The sequence below is a fragment of the Gopherus flavomarginatus genome, chromosome 1, assembly GCF_025201925.1.
Source record: "Gopherus flavomarginatus isolate rGopFla2 chromosome 1, rGopFla2.mat.asm, whole genome shotgun sequence".
Lineage (NCBI taxonomy): Eukaryota > Metazoa > Chordata > Testudines > Testudinidae > Gopherus > Gopherus flavomarginatus.
In genome coordinates this window covers 308,527,250-308,544,948 of record NC_066617.1, presented here as the reverse complement: position 1 = coordinate 308,544,948, position 17,699 = coordinate 308,527,250, and the positions used below count along the sequence as shown (strand labels likewise).

The following is a 17,699-nucleotide window of genomic DNA, read 5'->3' as shown; positions in this document are numbered from 1 at the left end:
GAGTGGAATGAACTTTTACTAACGTCTCAAGAAAAGTAATGAACTGAAAGATGATATTTAGGGAAACTTGTGTTTTACAGTTTGTATACCTAGAGCTTTAATAAAGCAAAATCTTTCACAGAGCATCTGATGCTATTAGAAAATTCAGCACCAAGTAGTGCAATAATCAATTACGTCAATGAAGTTTGCACCAATTTAAGCATTACTAGGTTGTTTGATTTGTGCTGTAACACACATGGGCTGTAAGTCAGCTTTCAGGAGAACATAAGAACGACCATACTGGGTCAGACCAGTAGTCCATCTAGCACAGTATCCTGTCTTCCCACAGTAGGCAATGCCAGATGCTTAAGAGGGGATGAACAGAACAGGTAATCATCAAGTGATCCACCATCTGTCACCAATTCTCAGCCTCTGGCAAACAGAGGCTAGGGACACTTCAGAGCAACCTCTGGCACACGGCTCGCCAGGGTAAGCACTCTGACGGGCTGAACCAGTTTGTTCACCTACCGCGTTGGCAGGTTCAGCCGATCGTGGCTCCCACTGGCCGTCGTTCACCGTCCCAGGCCAATGGGGGCTGCGGGCAGCAGCACGGACGAGGGATGTGCTGGCTGCAGCTTCTTGCCACCCTCATTGGCCTGGGACGGTGAACTGCGGCCAGTGGAAGCCGCAAGTGGCCGAACCTGCTGATGCAGCAGGTAAACAAACTGTCCCAGCCCAACCGGGTGCCTACCCTGATGAGCCGCATGCCAGTGGTTGCCGACCCCTGCTTCAGAGCATAGTTTTGCATCCCTGCTCATCCTGGCTAATAGCCATTGATGGATCTCTCCTCCAGGAATTTATTTAGTTATTTTTTGAGCCCTGGTATAGTCTTGGCCTTCACAACATCCTCTGGCAAAGAGTTCCACAGGTTGACTGTGTGTTGTATGAAGAAATACTTCCTTTTGTTTGTTTTAAATCTGCTGCCTATTAATTTAATTTAGTGACTCCTAGTTCTTGTGTTATGAGAAGGAATAAACAACACTTCTCTATTTGTCTTGTTCACACCAGTCATGATTTTATAGACCTCCAACATATCCCCCTTTACTCGTCTTTTTTCCAAGCTGAAAATTCCCAGCCTCTTACTAATCTGTGCTCATATAGAAGCTGTTCCATACCCCTAATCATTTAAATGCTGCTGCACATTGAGTGGATGTTTTCAGAGAACTATCTGCAATTACTCGAAAATCTCTTTCTTGAGTGGTAACAGCTAATTTAGACCCTTTTTTACATTTTATATGTATAGTTAGGATTATGTTTTCCAATGTGCATTACTTTGCATTTATCAACATTGAATTTCATCTGCCATTTTGTTGCCTAGACATCCAGTTTTGTGAGATCCCTTTGTAACTCTGCACAGTCTGCTTTGGACTTAACTATCTTGAGTAGTTTTGTATCATATGCAAATTTTGCCACCTCCCTGTTTACCCCTTTTTCCAGACCATTTTTGAATATGTTGAATAGGACTGGTCCCAGTACAGACTCTTGGGGGACACTACTATTTACCTCTCTCCATTCTGAAAATTGACCATTTAATCCTACCCTCTGTTTCCAATCTTTTAACCGCTTATTGATCCATAAGAGGACTTTCCCTCTGATCCCATGACAGCTTACTTTGCTGAAGAGCTATTGGTGAGGGACCTTGTCAAAGGCCTTCTGAAAATCTAAGTACACTTTATCCACTGGATCCCCCTTATTCATATGCTTGTTGACCCCCTCAAAAAATTCTAGTAGATTGGTGAGAGATGGTTTCCCTTTGACTCTTCCCCAACAAATGGTGTTAATCTGTATGTCTAATAATTCTGTTCTTTACTATAGTTTCAACTAATTTGCATGGTACTGAATTTAGGCTTACTGGCCTGGAATTGCCGAAATCACCTCTGGAGTCTTTTTTTTTAAATTGGTTTCACATTAGCTACCCTCCAGCCAGCTGTTACAGAAGATGATTAAAATGATAGATTACATACCACAGTTAGTTCTGCAATTTCACATTTGAGTTCCTTCAGAACTCTTGGGTGAATACTATCTGGTCCTGGTGACTTATTGCTGTTTAACAGTTTGTTTGAAAACCTCCTCTAATGACACCTCAAGCTGGGACAGTACCTCAGATTTGTCAAGTTTGGAAATATCCCTCACATCCTCAGCCACAAAGACTGATGCAAAGAATTCATATAATTTCTCCACAGTGGCCTTACCTCTCTTAAGTGCTCCTTCAGCGTCTCAATCGTTCAGTGGCCCCATTGGTTGTTTAGCAGGCTTCCTGCTTCTGATGTACTTAAACATTGTTTTGCTGTTGAGTCTTTGGCTAGCTGTTCTTCACATTCTTTTTTGGCCTGCCTAATTACATTTTTACTCTTCATTTGCCAGAGTTTATGGTCCTTTCTATTTTCCTCACTGGGATTTAACTTCCACTTTTTAAAGGATGCCTTTTTGCCTCTAACTGCTTCTTTTACTTTTATTGTTTAGCCATGGTGGCACTTTTTTGGTCCTCTTACAATGTTTTTAAATTTGGGATATACATTTAAATTGAGCCTCTATTTATGGAGTCTTTAAAAAGTTTCCATGCAGCTTGCAGGGATTTCAGTTTTGGCACTGTACCTTTAAATTTCTGTTTAACTAATATCCTCATTTTTGAAATTCTGAAATTAATTGCTACCATGGTGGGCTGCTTTGGTGTTTCCCCTTGCCCCAGGGATGCTACATTTTGTTATATTAGTGTCACTATTACCAAGTGGGTGAGCTATATTCACCTCTTGGACCAGATCCCGTGCTGCACTTAGGACTAAAACAAGAATGCCTCCCCCATTATTACTGACTTTTTTTTATGTTTATAGCCTCTTTAATCTCCCTTGTGTGTGCAGCCGTGCTTGTGAGGCTACTGTGTGAGGGTAACTTACACTGTGTTCAAAAAAAAAACAAAACAAAACACCTCCACCAGGGTCACACTCAAAGTCCTTAACTCTTACTTAATCTTTTCTCCCAATGGAATTCATAAGAAAAAGCATTTGAGGTTCTACTTCTACTGCTAGACATTGAAAGATAAATGAAGGCCAAGATGTTCTGCATTTGACTTCTTTTTATAATAGTTGTTTTTTGGGAAGCTGCGTTCTTAAGCTTTTTTGTGCTAATGATTCTTAAAGTGTGAGACTAATAGCATTGATTAAGTCAGTCCTACTGCAGCCAGGTGCTCAAGCTTCCAAGTAGTTTTTCAAATACCTTTTAGCCTTCACCTGCAGTTGTCCATGTACACTAGTCGTGTACCTCTCTCATACAGGAATGAGAAGCATACCAAACTGTGGTTTGGTTGTAGTGATGTATGGACTAGAACCGGGATCAGCAACCTTTGGCATGCGGCCCACCAGGGAAAGCCCCTGGCTGGCCGGGACGGTTTGTTTACCTGCCGCATCCGCAGGTTTGGCTGATCGTGGCTCCAGGCCAATGGAGGCTGCAGGAAAGGCGGGCAACACATCCTTGGCCCGTGCCACTTCCCACAGCCCCCACTGGCCTGAGACGGCAAATCGCAGCCAGTGGGAGCTGCGATTGGCCGAACCTGCCAACGCGGCAGGTAAACAAACCACCTTTCCCTGGCAGGCCATGTGCCAAAGGTCCCTGGTCTAGGAGCTACTCAAAGCCTATTTTTACAAATCATCTAAATTCAATTTGAACCAAGTAGTTCAGAGTGAAAGGCTCATTCATTATTGTCTTGTGCTAAGCAGCAGGGTAGTATTCCAAGGCTGCAAAATATGGAACGCTCCCTTAAAGCTGGTATGCTAACATCGGTGTCAGAACAGATATCCTGGGAAGAAAGCAGAAGGTCCAGCTCCAAAGAGATAGCACATTACGAAAATCATACAATTTTAAACCCAAGAGAACCTTATCTCTGTACTTTATGTAATTTAGAAAGTAACCCATATTGTTTTGGACAAAATATATATAATTTTTGGAAGAGATATAGTATTGAATACTGAGCACTGTGCTTTCACCGTGTGACCATTACTGTATTGGATTTGTTCCTCTACTAAGCCCAAAGTATGCTGAATGCAATCCTATTATTATCATTGTTAAAAATCAGAAAACATAATGGGGCTCTTGGAATTCATACCTCTGTGTATTTCCAGCCATAGGTTTTGATCTATTGTGCAGACCTAAAAAGTAAAGGATGGATTTTAAAAAATAGTGTGTAACACTTTTCTTTTCCCAGAACGAGATCACATAAACAGCTTGTCAAACCTCAGAGCTACACTTTAACAGTCCACTTCTTGTGTGCCAGATTGCAGGTAGAAGGGAGTAAATTTTAACTCTACAGATAAAATGAGCAGTGTGAAAAGCTAAGATTCTAATCTCACTTAACACCACTGTAAAACTGGTGGAATGAGTCAGAATCAGACGCTAGAAATATAATGAGTTACTGCTGCTTATTTTCATTAGTTTGGGCAATTTTATCTTGCAAAAGTGTTTTAGTGGTAGTGAGAAATTGTAGTCAGTTCCTTTAAACTGAACATAAATGTAAACCACAATCAGTATTTATCTTTTAGTTAAAAGCAGATTGCCTTTGATCAGACCTCATGTCATTCTGAGTCAGCAGTCATTCCTTATTCATAACAGATTACACTTTAATTCTCTTTCCTGCAGTACGATATCGTTGGACATTCAGGAGATGGCTTCAACATTGCATTGGTTGGGAGTGACAAAGTTCCCAAGAACAATAAGCAAAGATTAGAGATTATTAAGGTAAATCCTGTTGATAAATAGCTCTGGATAATCAAGGATTCTACAATGCTGAGGATAAATTCTACAGGTCACAGAATACAAAAAGTAAAGAGAAGGGAAGTTGCTGGAAGGGAGGCGAAGGAGGGATACAAGGTTATTGTTAACATGTAGCCATTGAGAAGGGAAACTGTGGGGGTGATCCTTAATACTTGTTTGTACAGTCCTTGGAAGCCATAAAGTGCTGTAATAGCAGTAAGAGTATGTAAACTCCTGGACTGAAAAGATGTTAAACCATCATTGCGAAGTGAACATGTACTGTAAATGTAATTAGGAAACCTGTGCTACATCAAAGCAACAGAAAATCTGAATATAACATAGAATTTAGGTAATTAACAGAATGGTGCTGTGGAACTGTATATTTAAGCTGGCAGTTTCATGGGAAAATCTTTCTTTTCTAAATCAGTGTGTCTCTTATGAAGTGGGTTTTTTTTCAGAAATAGACCATTGTATTAGACTAGGAGAACTGCGTTTTCCACTGACCAAACTCCCTGACTTTTTCATAGGAAATGGCTTTCATAGGAAATGGTATTCATAGGGAATGGAAACCCAATCTCCACATTCTCCTATGCAGAATAACACATTTGTCTCTTGTTTTGTAAACCATATGTTTAAATAATTTTCAAGTCTATATTGTCACCATGAGCAGGCTTAGATTAACGAATGTTCACTTGTTTTGTTGTCCATGAAGGAGCCCCACTGAAAGAGGCCCCCGAACGCCAAACAAAACAAAACTGAGTGTTGCAGCCACGCTGTGCACCAGATCACGTCACTAACTCAGATTTGGGGCGTACACCCCTCTGTCATGACGGAGTGGCTGGGCCAGACGTGAGTGGTTCGGGGCCATGTGCACATGGGCCAGGAAAGGGAAGGGCATGGAGCGGGGCGACTGGGATTGAGAGAAGCTGCCCTAACCTGGGAGCACTGAGTCGGGGGGCAGCAGTGAGGAGCTGGGGACAGTTGGTGGTGGGCTATGGGCTGAGTGCAGAATATTGGGGCTTGTGGACTGGGAAGTATGTTAGGGCTGCTTGGGATATGTGGGTGGCTGTCAGAATAAGTAGAGGCTGGTGTAGGGTTGTGAGTATATGTGGAATAGGAGATGCATTCAGGGGTCTTTGTGGGGGGTGGGGGGAGATGGGGGCATTCTGTGATCTGTGTGGGGTGGTGGCATGTATGGGACAAAAGCATTTTAAGAAAGGTGAGGGGAACCCAATTTCCACAGTGCAGAGGGCAACAAAATTCTTTAATTTGATCATGAGTCTTATATTTGGTAATAACACTTCATATTGAAGTCCATTAGTCTAATATACATTATGAACAGGTGGGATTTGGTCAGGGTATTCTCCCTCAGATCTATAGCAATGTGGAAACCCAATCTCCAGCCTACCATAGTGTTTTATTTCACTCTCTAGTTCTGAAAGCTAAATTCCGTCCGTGTGATTTTTCCAGTTCTGACATTGCAGATTGGATTTTAAGAATTTATGTTTGTATTGAGTGAAATGAACCTTTGACTGAACCCTAAAATGCCGCATATTCTCTAAAATATGGAACAAGATGCATATTTCTAAATGTGTTTCACTTAATATGGTTTAGAAGAATGTTTGCTCCTTCTCATACCAACTAAATGTGTGTTTTATTTGGAATAGTTCTCTCTGTACATTTCCTTTTGACTTTGTTGTGTACCCAGATAATGCATGCCCATGCTCAATTCTGTATGAGCGGAGACCATACTCTGGAAGGGACGGAGCATGCTGTTCGTGAAATTGCCAAAGAAGAGGCTGATGAATATTTTGTCATAGTCTTGAGCGATGCAAACCTTGAACGATATGGTATCCCACCAGCAAGATTTGCCCAAACTTTGACCATCAACCCTCAAGTTAATGCTTTTGCCATATTCATAGGATCCTTAGGAGACCAGGCAGACAGGTAAATATATAGCTGCTAGTCCCTGAAAAATATTATGATTTGCCTTTTTCATTAATCTAAAGAGTGCTTTCAGAAGAATGTGTGTAGGTGCAATGGCCAAGTAATAGTGTTCTGCTCTAAGTTACAGGTCAGTAAGATCTGATTCTTGTCCCACGTTGTTTGATGAGTAGTGGTGGCAGCATAGGCCTTATGCTACTTAACAGCAATTTTTTTCCAGCAAGTTCAGGGCATTGGTAGCATCAAAAGGGTGTCCATTCAGTTCTTCGGCTCCAAGGTAGTGGCTTTCAAAGACATAAATCCAGTATGGAATTAAAGGTTTTGGCCACAAATTAGCACCCCTGGATTCTTCCCTAATGAGGGAGTTAAAAATACAGGTACATAAGTCTAATCCAAAGTAGATTAAACTGAAACTCGGGAGATGGTTAGCAATGTGAGGGATGCCTAAAAACTAACTATATTTCTGTTTATGGCTCCATAGCCTATATTATAACTAGGGCCCTACCAAATTCAGAGTCCATTTTGGTCAATTTCACAGTCATAGGTTTTTTTTTTTAAATTCATGATTTCAGCTATTTAAATCTGAAATTTCACTGTGTTGTAATCTTAGGGGTCCTGATCCAAAAAGGAGTTGGGGAGGGGTCTCAAGGTTATTGTAGAGAGGGTTGCAGTACTGCTACCCTTTCTTCTGTGCCGCTGCTGGTGGTGGCGCTGCCTTCAGAGGTAGATAGCTGGAGAGAGGCGGATGCTGGCTGTGATCCCAGCTCTGAAGGCAGAGCTGCCACCAGCGGCAGCGCAGAACTAAGGATGGCATGGTATGATATTGCTCCCCTTACTTCTGTGCTGCTGCCTGCACAGCTGGGCCCTCAGTCAGCAACCGCCACTCTCCAGCTGCCCAGCTCTGAAGGCAGCAGCGCAGAAGTAAGGATGGTATGGTATTGCCATCCTTCTGCACTGCTGCTGGTGGGGCACTGCCTTCAGAGCTGGGCACCCAGCCAACAACCACCACTCTCCAGCCGCCCTGCTCTGAAGGAAGTGCAGAAGGTATAGGTGGCAATACCCCAATCCCCCTAAAATAACCTTGCGACCCCCCCCCCCGAAGCTCCCTTTTGGATCAATATCCCCAATTTGAGAAATGCTGGTCTCCTCCCTGAAATCTATATAGTATAGGGTAAAGGCAGGTTTCATGGTGTGAAACCAGATATCACAGTCCATGACGTATTTTTTGTGGACAGGAATTTGGTAGGGCCCTAGTCATAGCTTGAGATGGTACAGGGAACTTTTATACAAACCAACCTTCTGCATCTGCTGCCCAGTCGCCAGTACATGCAACACAAAGCTGTTATCTCTATTGTAAACATGTGCCAGTTACCACTGATGTTAAAGGGACAATTCTGCCTTTTTTTTTTTTTTTTTTAAAGGTCATTGACTGAAAGGGTGGTAGGATCAAGGCCAGAAAGAGTTCGGTCACAGCATGTGGTATAATTTTAAAAGGTTTGGAACACGCAGCTGCTCAGTGGTTGCTACTCATTGAATTTCTGCAGGTTCCATCCATCTATTGTTTGTGTTCCCCATAAAGAGTCCTAGTTTGAAATATTATTGGAGACTGAGTTTTATTTTTCCTACTGGAAAAATGGGCTCATCATTCACACTCATCCATGAGGAGAAGAGGTTATCAATTTGCCCAATTTACTAGATATATATATATATATAGATAGATAGATAGATATATAGATATAGATATAGATATAGATATAGATATAATTTACTAGATATATATATTCTCTATGACACAGTACCACTGAAATACAACTGCATGTATGTGCATAATTAAGCAAAGCTTTCCTTTCAAATATAATTTTAGGTGGGAAGTGGGGGAGGGGAGTTATTTTTATTAGTTTTTCTTTCGATGTGGTTTATACATTTCCACATGGTTTATATTTTCATTTCATATGGGAGATCTCTGGGACTGAGCTTATAGTCTATGGGGCAATGACAGTGGGACACAAATAGAAATGAAAACTTGTTTTAAAAAATCAGTGAAACAATGTACACCAAACCTGCTGATTAAATATTAGTGATGTGAATTTTGAAATGTGTATCTTTTATACTATTAAAAGCTTTGAATAAAAATGTACAAGGCTGACTACCTTAGGCCTCGGGCTAGCAGCTGTAGTAAAACATGAATTCAATTTAACCTTGAAGCTGAAATATCAACAGCACATTTATAGCCAATATATAAAACTTCAGATAAAATCAGTAGTTTTTGTGGGGTGGAGGAGTTAAGGTTTACCAAACACTTAGGTTAGTATAGTAACATTTTTAAATGAACTAAATGATCCTCCTACAGAGAGTGTGTTTTTAGTTGTTTCTAGAAGATCAGCTGTGCTAATACTGTACCTTGTTTGGTCACTGGTACTTAATCTCAGCAGAGATTTTCACACACCAGAAACAGGGACAATAACTCATAGACTCATAGACTCATAGACTCTAGGACTGGAAGGGACCTCGAGAGGTCATCGAGTCCAGTCCCCTGCCCTCATGGCAGGACCAAATACTATCTAGACCATCCCTGATAGACATTTATCTAACCTACTCTTAAATATCTCCAGAGATGGAGATTCCACAACTTCCCTAGGCAATCTATTCCAGTGTTTAACTACCCTGACAGTTAGGAACTTTTTCCTAATGTCCAACCTAAATCTCCCTTGCTGCAGTTTAAGCCCATTGCTTCTTGTTCTATCATTGGAGGCTAAGGTGAACAAGTTTTCTCCCTCCTCCTGATGACACCCTTTTAGATACCTGAAAACTGCTATCATGTCCCCTCTCAGTCTTCTCTTTTCCAAACTAAACAAACCCAATTCCTTCAGCCTTCCTTCATAGGTCATGTTCTCAAGACCTTTAATCATTCTTGTTGCTCTTCTCTGGACCCTCTCCAATTTCTCCACATCTTTCTTGAAATGCGGTGCCCAGAACTGGACACAATACTCCAGTTGGGGCCTAACCAGCGCAGAGTAAAGCGGAAGAATGACTTCTCGTGTCTTGTTTACAACACACCTGTTAATGCATCCCAGAATCACGTTTGCTTTTTTTGCAACAGTATCACACTGTTGACTCATATTAAGCTTGTGGTCCACTATGACCCCTAGATCTCTTTCTGCCATACTCCTTCCTAGACAGTCTCCTCCCATTCTGTATGTGTGAAACTGATTGTTCCTTCCTAAGTGGAGCACTTTGCATTTATCTTTATTGAACTTCATCCTGTTTACCTCAGACCATTTCTCCAACTTGTCCAGATCATTTTGAATTTTGACCCTGTCCTCCAAAGCAGTTGCAATCCCTCCCAGTTTGGTATCATCTGCAAACTTAATAAGCGTACTTTCTATGCCAACATCTAAATCGTTGATGAAGATATTGAACAGAACCGGTCCCAAAACAGAACCCTGCGGAACCCCACTTGTTATACCTTTCCAGCAGGATTGGGAGCCATTAACAACTACTCTCTGAGTACGGTTATCCAGCCAGTTATGCACCCACCTTATAGTAGTCCCATCTAAATTGTACTTTCCTAGCTTATCTATAAGAATATCATGCGAGACTGTATCAAATGCCTTACTGAAGTCTAGATATATCACATCCACCGCTTCTCCCTTATCCACAAGGCTCGTTATCCTATCAAAGAATGTTATCAGATTAGTTTGACATGATTTGTTCTTTACAAATCCATGCTGGCTATTCCCTATCACCTTACCACCTTCCAAGTGTTTGCAGATGATTTCTTTGATTACCTGCTCCATTATCTTCCCTGGCACAGAAGTTAAACTAACTGGTCTGTAGTTTCCTGGGTTGTTTTTATTTCCCTTTTTATAGATGGGCACTATATTTGCCCCCTTCCAGTCTTCTGGAATCTCCCCCGTCTCCCATGATTTCCCAAAGATAATAGCTAGAGGCTCAGATACCTCTTCTATTAACTCCTTCAGTATTCTAGGATGCATTTCATCAGGCCCTGGTGACTTGCAGGCATCTAACTTTTCTAAGTGATTTTTTACTTGCTCTTTGCTTATTTTCTCTTCTAAATCTACCCTCTTCCCGTAAGCATTCACTATACTAGACATTCCTTCAGACTTCTCAGTGAAGACCGAAACAAAGAAGTCATTAAGCATCTCTGCCATTTCCAAGTCTCCCGTTACTGTTACCCCCTCCTCATTGAGCAGTGGGCCTACCCTGTCCTTAGTCTTCCTCTTGCTTCGAATGTATTGATAAAAAGTCTTCTTGTTTCCCTTTATTCCCATAGCTAGTTTGAGTTCATTTTGTGCCTTTGCTTTTCTAATCTTGCCTCTGCATTCCTGTGTTATTTGCCTATATTCATCCTTCGTGATCTGCCCTAGTTTCCATTTTTTATATGGAACAAAAGAATGGAAATCTGTAGAAACAGGTCAGTTGTCTTGCTGAAAAAACCTCTGTGACATAACAACCCCCTTTGTTTCCTTGCGCTGCTGCTTTCCCAAGCTTTTAATTGCATAGTGACAGCAGTGTGAATGGCATGTATCAGCAAGGTATTCAAACATAAAAACATCCTATCTTAAGGAACTCTCAGGACTCTTTGGTTTGCTGTCAGGAACATAGTTTGCAATGGTAATTCTTTTTTCCTTCCCATTCTGATCCCCAGGCTGCAGAAGATGCTACCAGCAGGCCGGTCTTTTATTGCCATGGATACCAAGCAGATCCCCCAGATCCTGCAACAGATCTTTACATCCACCATGTTGTCCAGTGCCTAAGAAGTTCCCATTACTATTAAATAATTGGACATTGTAACAAGTGCAATTCAGAAACAAGCTGGCTGGTGAAAGACAAAATCAGTGCCTGATGAAGATAAGAACTATAAAACTGATAAATATAATTTTCATATTGAAATATTACAGTCCTTTAATCGAAATGCCGAAAACAATGCTGTAGCTTAGATTTTTGGTGAAATCGTACAGCATAGCAGGTGACTTAAAGTTCTGCATTCAGAGGGGTAAGAGAGTTCAAGGGGGTTGATGTGCACAGGATATCTGTGTCAAATGAACAGAGGGACAGATAATACATCATTTGTGATCACTCTGGCTGATATATTGCCAGCAGCTCATTTTACTTGGTTTTATTAGCAGTGTTTCTTGGGGTTGAATACCAAGTTGTACAGCAATGTGCAAGTCAGACCCAGCTAATCTGCCCCACTGTTGTGTGTGCTGTGTTCAGAATTAGAAATGCAAGTAGCTGCACATTCGAACAAGACTGCTCCTCCTGACCTGCATCCGACCTTTGCTATTGGATGTCAGGAACAATAGAATGGTGTGGAAGCACAGAACATTGCAGTATAAACGTACATTATTAGATCTGGAGCACAGCTCAGAGTAGTGAAAATCCCTAGGAAAAATTAATTTATTTTTTCCTGGAAAGACAGAGCTGAAAGGGGTCAAAGTGGTCTAAGACCCACCTATGAAGGGTGTACCACCTTGGCTTTCCCACTGCATGGTAGCAGATGATGATGTCTAGTTTCTCTGTTGCCAGGAATCCTAGGAAAGAGCCTCTCCCCCCAGGGGCTGTATGTGCTCATGGTTTTTTACATTTTGCTTCCATTTCAGGAGCTCTTTGCACTTTCTGTTTTGGTTTCTAAAGTGTGAAGCTGGAGGGCAGATCTGTGTGTCAGAAAATGACTTTTAATAAAGAAGAAAATAAGTAAAAAGGAAAAAATAGATCAAGAGAGTAAAAGTGTGTGGTTTTCGTTTTGGTAGGAAATTGTGTTTGGGGTCTTCTTTTAATGCAGAACACTCTCACTCAGTGCATCTTTTCTGTTGTAAGTATTTTGCTCCCATCTCCACCTTCTCAAACAGGAACGCTTGCTTTAGAATTAAATTGGTTGAAGTTTGTGCTGCACTCTGAAGATAAAAGTCCCTAGATAGGAGCTAACTAATAGTACTTTTGCAATCACTGTGCTTCAGGAAGACTGGAATACTTAATAAATTGAATTCACCGTCCTACCGCAAGTAACTGTTAACTGTCATCACCACCAATAAAAAGACTTTTGCCCCATGGTTGATTATTACAAACTATTATAAAGAGATGAAAGGTGAAAGAAAGAGCGCTGTCACCAATCATGCTTAGAAGTTGTGGTACTTCACTGCAAAAACGAGCTTACCCTGGCGAGCCTCATGCCAGAGGTTGCCGACCCCGGTATAGAACATATCACCTCAGATTATTAAAAATGTTTAAAATCTAATGTACTAGTTATTTATGCTGTTTATTTATGTGCAGTTCTCTCATCTGGCATAATGAAAATACTTGTTTTATTTTGTTTCCAGCCAGTGTCTGTTCAATATTACTTTCAGATTCCATTTACTAACAGCATGCTGCAGCGATTACAACCTAAACACTTAAAGGGAATTTTTTAAGGCATTTTCTGGTGGAATTTAAGGCACTCCCCCTCCTCACCCCTCACTCCCCAAAACCTGTGAAATGATTTCAGTTGGTTCTGGAAGGGTCTTTACTTATGTGTCTCACTTCTGGGACATAGTTGACCTGACAGCATCCCTTTACATTGTTATAATATAATGTGAAATTCCATCTGGACTCTATATCTCACCTGCTTTAATATCCATCACTCTGGCATTGAGAAATCAAAATAGCAGCTGTTCTTCTCCTCCCTCTAGAATCTACAAAAAAAAATTCTGCTGCTGAGCCAGTTAATAGAAGAATTTAGCAAACTCACACTGGTGTTCCATGTCCTTAAGTCATGAGAGAGCTTTCAAATATGCATTTAATTAAAACAGTTATGAGAAACATGTTGATTAGCTGTTCACTTCAGCACTGCCTGTTTAGCATCTATATTTGTTAATATTCCAGAGTCCACCAAAGCACATGTACCAACAATCCCCTTAAATTGCCATTTGATTTAATAAGACTTATTGTAACGTAAAAGGATATACGACTTCTCCTTTTCTCCCTGTTGATTATACCATCTTAGAAGTTTGAAACAAATCTATTATTTACTGAACTATCATTGCTTCGTTGCATGGGTATTATTGTTTGTTATTGCAGGGTACTGATTTACTGCAACAGATGTTACATTAGCATCCTTGCTTAAATAATCTTAACTACCTCTAATAATGCAATTTTTTAATTGGTTTTCATTAAAATCATTAAACGATTGTGTGTATAAAGTGTAATCATACTGAATATTTGTTGTTTTTCATTTCAAGCAACATGAGACAGCCTGATGTATTTATTACCATCAGGATTATGATGCATACTGCAGCAAATGGTATAAATGGAGTACAGAATGTATTCTGCTGGAATGTGAAAAGTGCATTAAACAAGCACATTTAAAAACTTAAAGCAGCCTTTTATGGTTACTTGTAAAATGCCCTGTGTTAGTATAAAGCGCTTAAATAAAGTATGAAAGATTAAGAGCAGGTTGCTAATCCTTGACATTGACTCCAGCAGTGTTGTAGCTGTGCTGGTCCCAGGATATTTGTGAGATAAGGTGGGTGTAGTATTATCTTTTATTGGACCAACTTCCATTGGTGAGAGAGACAAGCTTTTCTTCAGCTCTGTAAGCTCAAAAGCTTGTCTCTCACCAACAGAAGTTGGTCCAATAAAAGATATTACCTCACCCATCTTGTCTCACTGACCCCATCACTCATTCAGTTACATATTTTGAAGTTTATGTAGTTACAATCTATCATCTCTAGCTTAATTTCCTTTGCAGACATGCCGGGAAATCATTATGTATGTAATGCTACAGCTCAGAGTTTTCTTTTGTAAAATTTAGAATATATTTTTAATTTCTTAATTTAATAAACTGATGTAACAATCAAACATACAACAGGAACAGTGCTATTGAATTGCAGTATGGCCCCTGTCTTCAAAATTGGGTTCTTATCCAAAAGTTTGTTGGGCTACTTTGTATCTGTAAAATAAACTTCACTGCTGCTGTCAGGCTAGGGACAAATGTGAGAGCTGTAGAGGTTGTGCTTTTCTTGCAGAGACTACGCATTTTAAAGCCATGGATCAAAACTGCTTGAATACTTGTGTTACAGCTGAGAACATACAAGCTGATTTACTTGATACCAATAAAATTCACTAACTTGTACTGAAGGCAGAAAGATATACCACAGCCAATAATTTATTTGTATGTTTGTATTAAAGGGGCTTGATATTTTTTTTAGTTGTTTTATTTGTAGTTTGAATATAGAGTTTTTCCTCACTGCTGTAAGTGTAGTAATGGCTAGCAGGGTGCTGTATGGCTGAGATAACCCCATTCCTAGAAGCACTAGAAGTGATTGGATTTTGGCCTCAGCCTTACTTTGCCTCACTCCCCATTGCCTATTTTTCTTTTCTTCTATAATTTTGAGAGGATAAACCGATAAACTGTCTTGCTGACATTGATAGAGAACTATTCAGGAAAGGGAAAGGTAACATTTCTCACCTTCAGTCTCTGCCCAAATTGTTATAAGAGGGGCACTCATGGCATTCAAATGTTTTTACAGCTGAACAGACATTTTCCATTAAGAGTTTAAGATGAAATTCACTCAGTGTGGCATTTCCAAGTCCCTAGTCACCACACAAACTCTGTTGGAGGCTTTAAGCTTCCAAGGGCCCTATGCACTGTAGTGTATCTCCCTGTTAATAAGGAAGGAGGTAGATACACACAGCTGCCAAATCCCTCCTATGAAATGCTGAGTGCCCGCAAGTGCCAGAAGAGTCAATGGGATTTTAACACCTTTAGGTTCATGCTGTTAAGGAATGATAGTTTAAAGAAAATCTATAAGCAAATCTCTTAAGTGACTAAACGCTATTCACTGAGAATGTTGCTGGACCTTTCTATTCCTACGGAACAATGTGTGCTTGTTTATTTTAAATGGTTTAAACCCTATTAAAGAAAGATTCCCCTAGAAAAAAAATGCTTGCAAAGCAAACTCAACTGGAGAAGGACTGCAGAGTTTTTGGGAGCCAAGGAGTAGTCTGAGCCTTAACCTTTAAACAGAGAAAGTGTTCTCCTTGCCACTCATACAGTGATTCATAGACAGATTATTTTAGAATGCCAGTGTTGCATAACTGCTAAGTAAGTAAATCAAATTTTACATGTGGTATTTTTCTGGCTAGTGTGCACATTGCTATGAAATGAAGCAGTGTTACGTTCTGATAGTAGAAATGTTATTACTTGGATGAACAATACATATAACCTTTAAACTGAAAAGAACCATAGTCCACATTATTATCCAAATGAACAAGTAACAATCTACCTAACTTAAAAGATATGCTTTTAAAAATGACCCCATTCTCATCTTCCATTTCTCACTGGTTAACTTTTCTGAGTTGAGTTCACATTCTCTTTCATATACAGGTTAGATTAGTTTTCTTTTTGATGCTCCCCCCCCCACCAATGTCCTATTAAAAACTCCACAGTCCCCGTGTGCCTCAACAACTGTTTTTCTGGATGTAAAGGCAAAGACCAGCATTCGGGGGTAGCAAGCAGAGAAACGGCCTGGAGCCCTATGCCACAGGGGGCCACATGAAGCTAAGTTGCTCAGGTTTCAGCTTCAGCCCCGGGTGGAAGGGCTCGGGCCTCTGGGCTTCAACTCCATGCAGTGGGACTTAGACTTGCTGGGACCCAGAGCAGAAAGCCAAACACTGGTCCTGCTTGGCAGACCCCCTGAAACCTGCTCACAGCCCCACAGGGCCCCGGACCCCTGGTTGAGAACCACTAGTTTAGATCAGATGATCACATAAGTGGGCTTGAAAAGGAGACCGGCCGTGAACTTTTCAGCAGCTAAAGGAGTTATGCTCTTTCACTGACTTTCAAAGAGCTTTTGGAAATTCCAGACGAAACCAAAAGATGTTATAATGTCAGAACTATTTTACAATCAGATTCTACAACCGAGCTAAGAAAGATAGATTTAAAATATACAAACTTTGGCTTTCTGACCTTTGTATACAATTTTTCATTTTGACACAATATGTGAGCCTGTGAAGAGCTTCCTATTTATCCATCAAATTTTGTTTCAATATTGTGCACAACATTCTCATGGTGTAACTCTGCGACAGGTATGTTCTGCAGCCCAGTATCTCCCACAATTCTGGTATGGCTGGGCTGCTCTCCTTTACTCTGCAGTTCCCAGAGGCTGTTCAAAGCTGCAGCATAGTGTCTGCTGACCTTACCTCCTTTTCCTGCTTACCAACTGGTCTCCTGCCTCCGCGATAGCAATCAAGTGTTGTTTCATTTACCTTCATCCCTTTCTGTTATCTTTATCGCCATTTATGTGCAGTAACCAACGAGCCTTTTTTCTTTTATCTTACTCCTCCTTCGGGAGCTCTGCAACAGTGTGGTACTGCCCCCAGAACCTCTAATGCAGCTCCTTCCTGCTGAGCTCTCCCCCATTACAGGCATGACAGAGCCACTGTGCAAGCACAGGGCTAAGTACAAATGGGGCTCTAGATGTGAGGGAGCTTTCCCAGGAGCAGCTTGCTCCCACTCAGTTAACCCTATTGCTGCTAGGGCACGAGGCTCTAGGTCAGATAGGCATGTTGGGGCCCCTATCCTTTCCAAGTAACCATGATTGCCACAGAAAAAAACTGACCAAGAGCAGAACAGAGACTCTGAGGACAACCACTACATCCCGATAAGCCAGGAGTAAATCCTGGGGTGACACAGGACCATAGACATAAGTCCCCTGCATGGTTACCAGTCCTCTCTGCCCCCTCCCCAAGTCTGGAACTAGGTCTCAGGTAGCCTTGGGAGAAGAAGCCAGGCTTACATCTAGCCCCCCTTCCTCCCAAAACAAGCCAGAGAACTCTGATTATAAGAACATAAGAATGGCCGTACTGGGTCAGACCAAAGGTCCATCCAGCCCAGTATCCTGTCTGCTGACAGTGATCAATGCCAGGTGCCCCAGAGGGAGTGAAGCTAACAGGCAATGATCAAGTGATCTCTC

The 17,699-nt window shown here is 41.1% G+C and overlaps 1 protein-coding gene across 5 annotated transcripts in view; it reads left to right on the top strand.

Moving 5' to 3' along the window:
• VWA8 (von Willebrand factor A domain containing 8) overlaps positions 1–14,928 on the top strand; it is a 274,959-nt gene extending 260,031 nt beyond the window's left edge. For all 5 annotated transcript variants that reach the window (XM_050946839.1, XM_050946858.1, XM_050946824.1 and 2 more), the window contains 3 exons: positions 4,669–4,767; positions 6,491–6,729; positions 11,396–14,928. In XM_050946839.1, coding sequence (XP_050802796.1) covers positions 4,669–4,767; positions 6,491–6,729; positions 11,396–11,504 — 447 coding nt within the window. In that variant the 3' untranslated portion in view covers positions 11,505–14,928. The remainder of the gene's footprint in view (positions 1–4,668; positions 4,768–6,490; positions 6,730–11,395) is intronic.
• Positions 14,929–17,699: the final 2,771 nt, after the last annotated feature.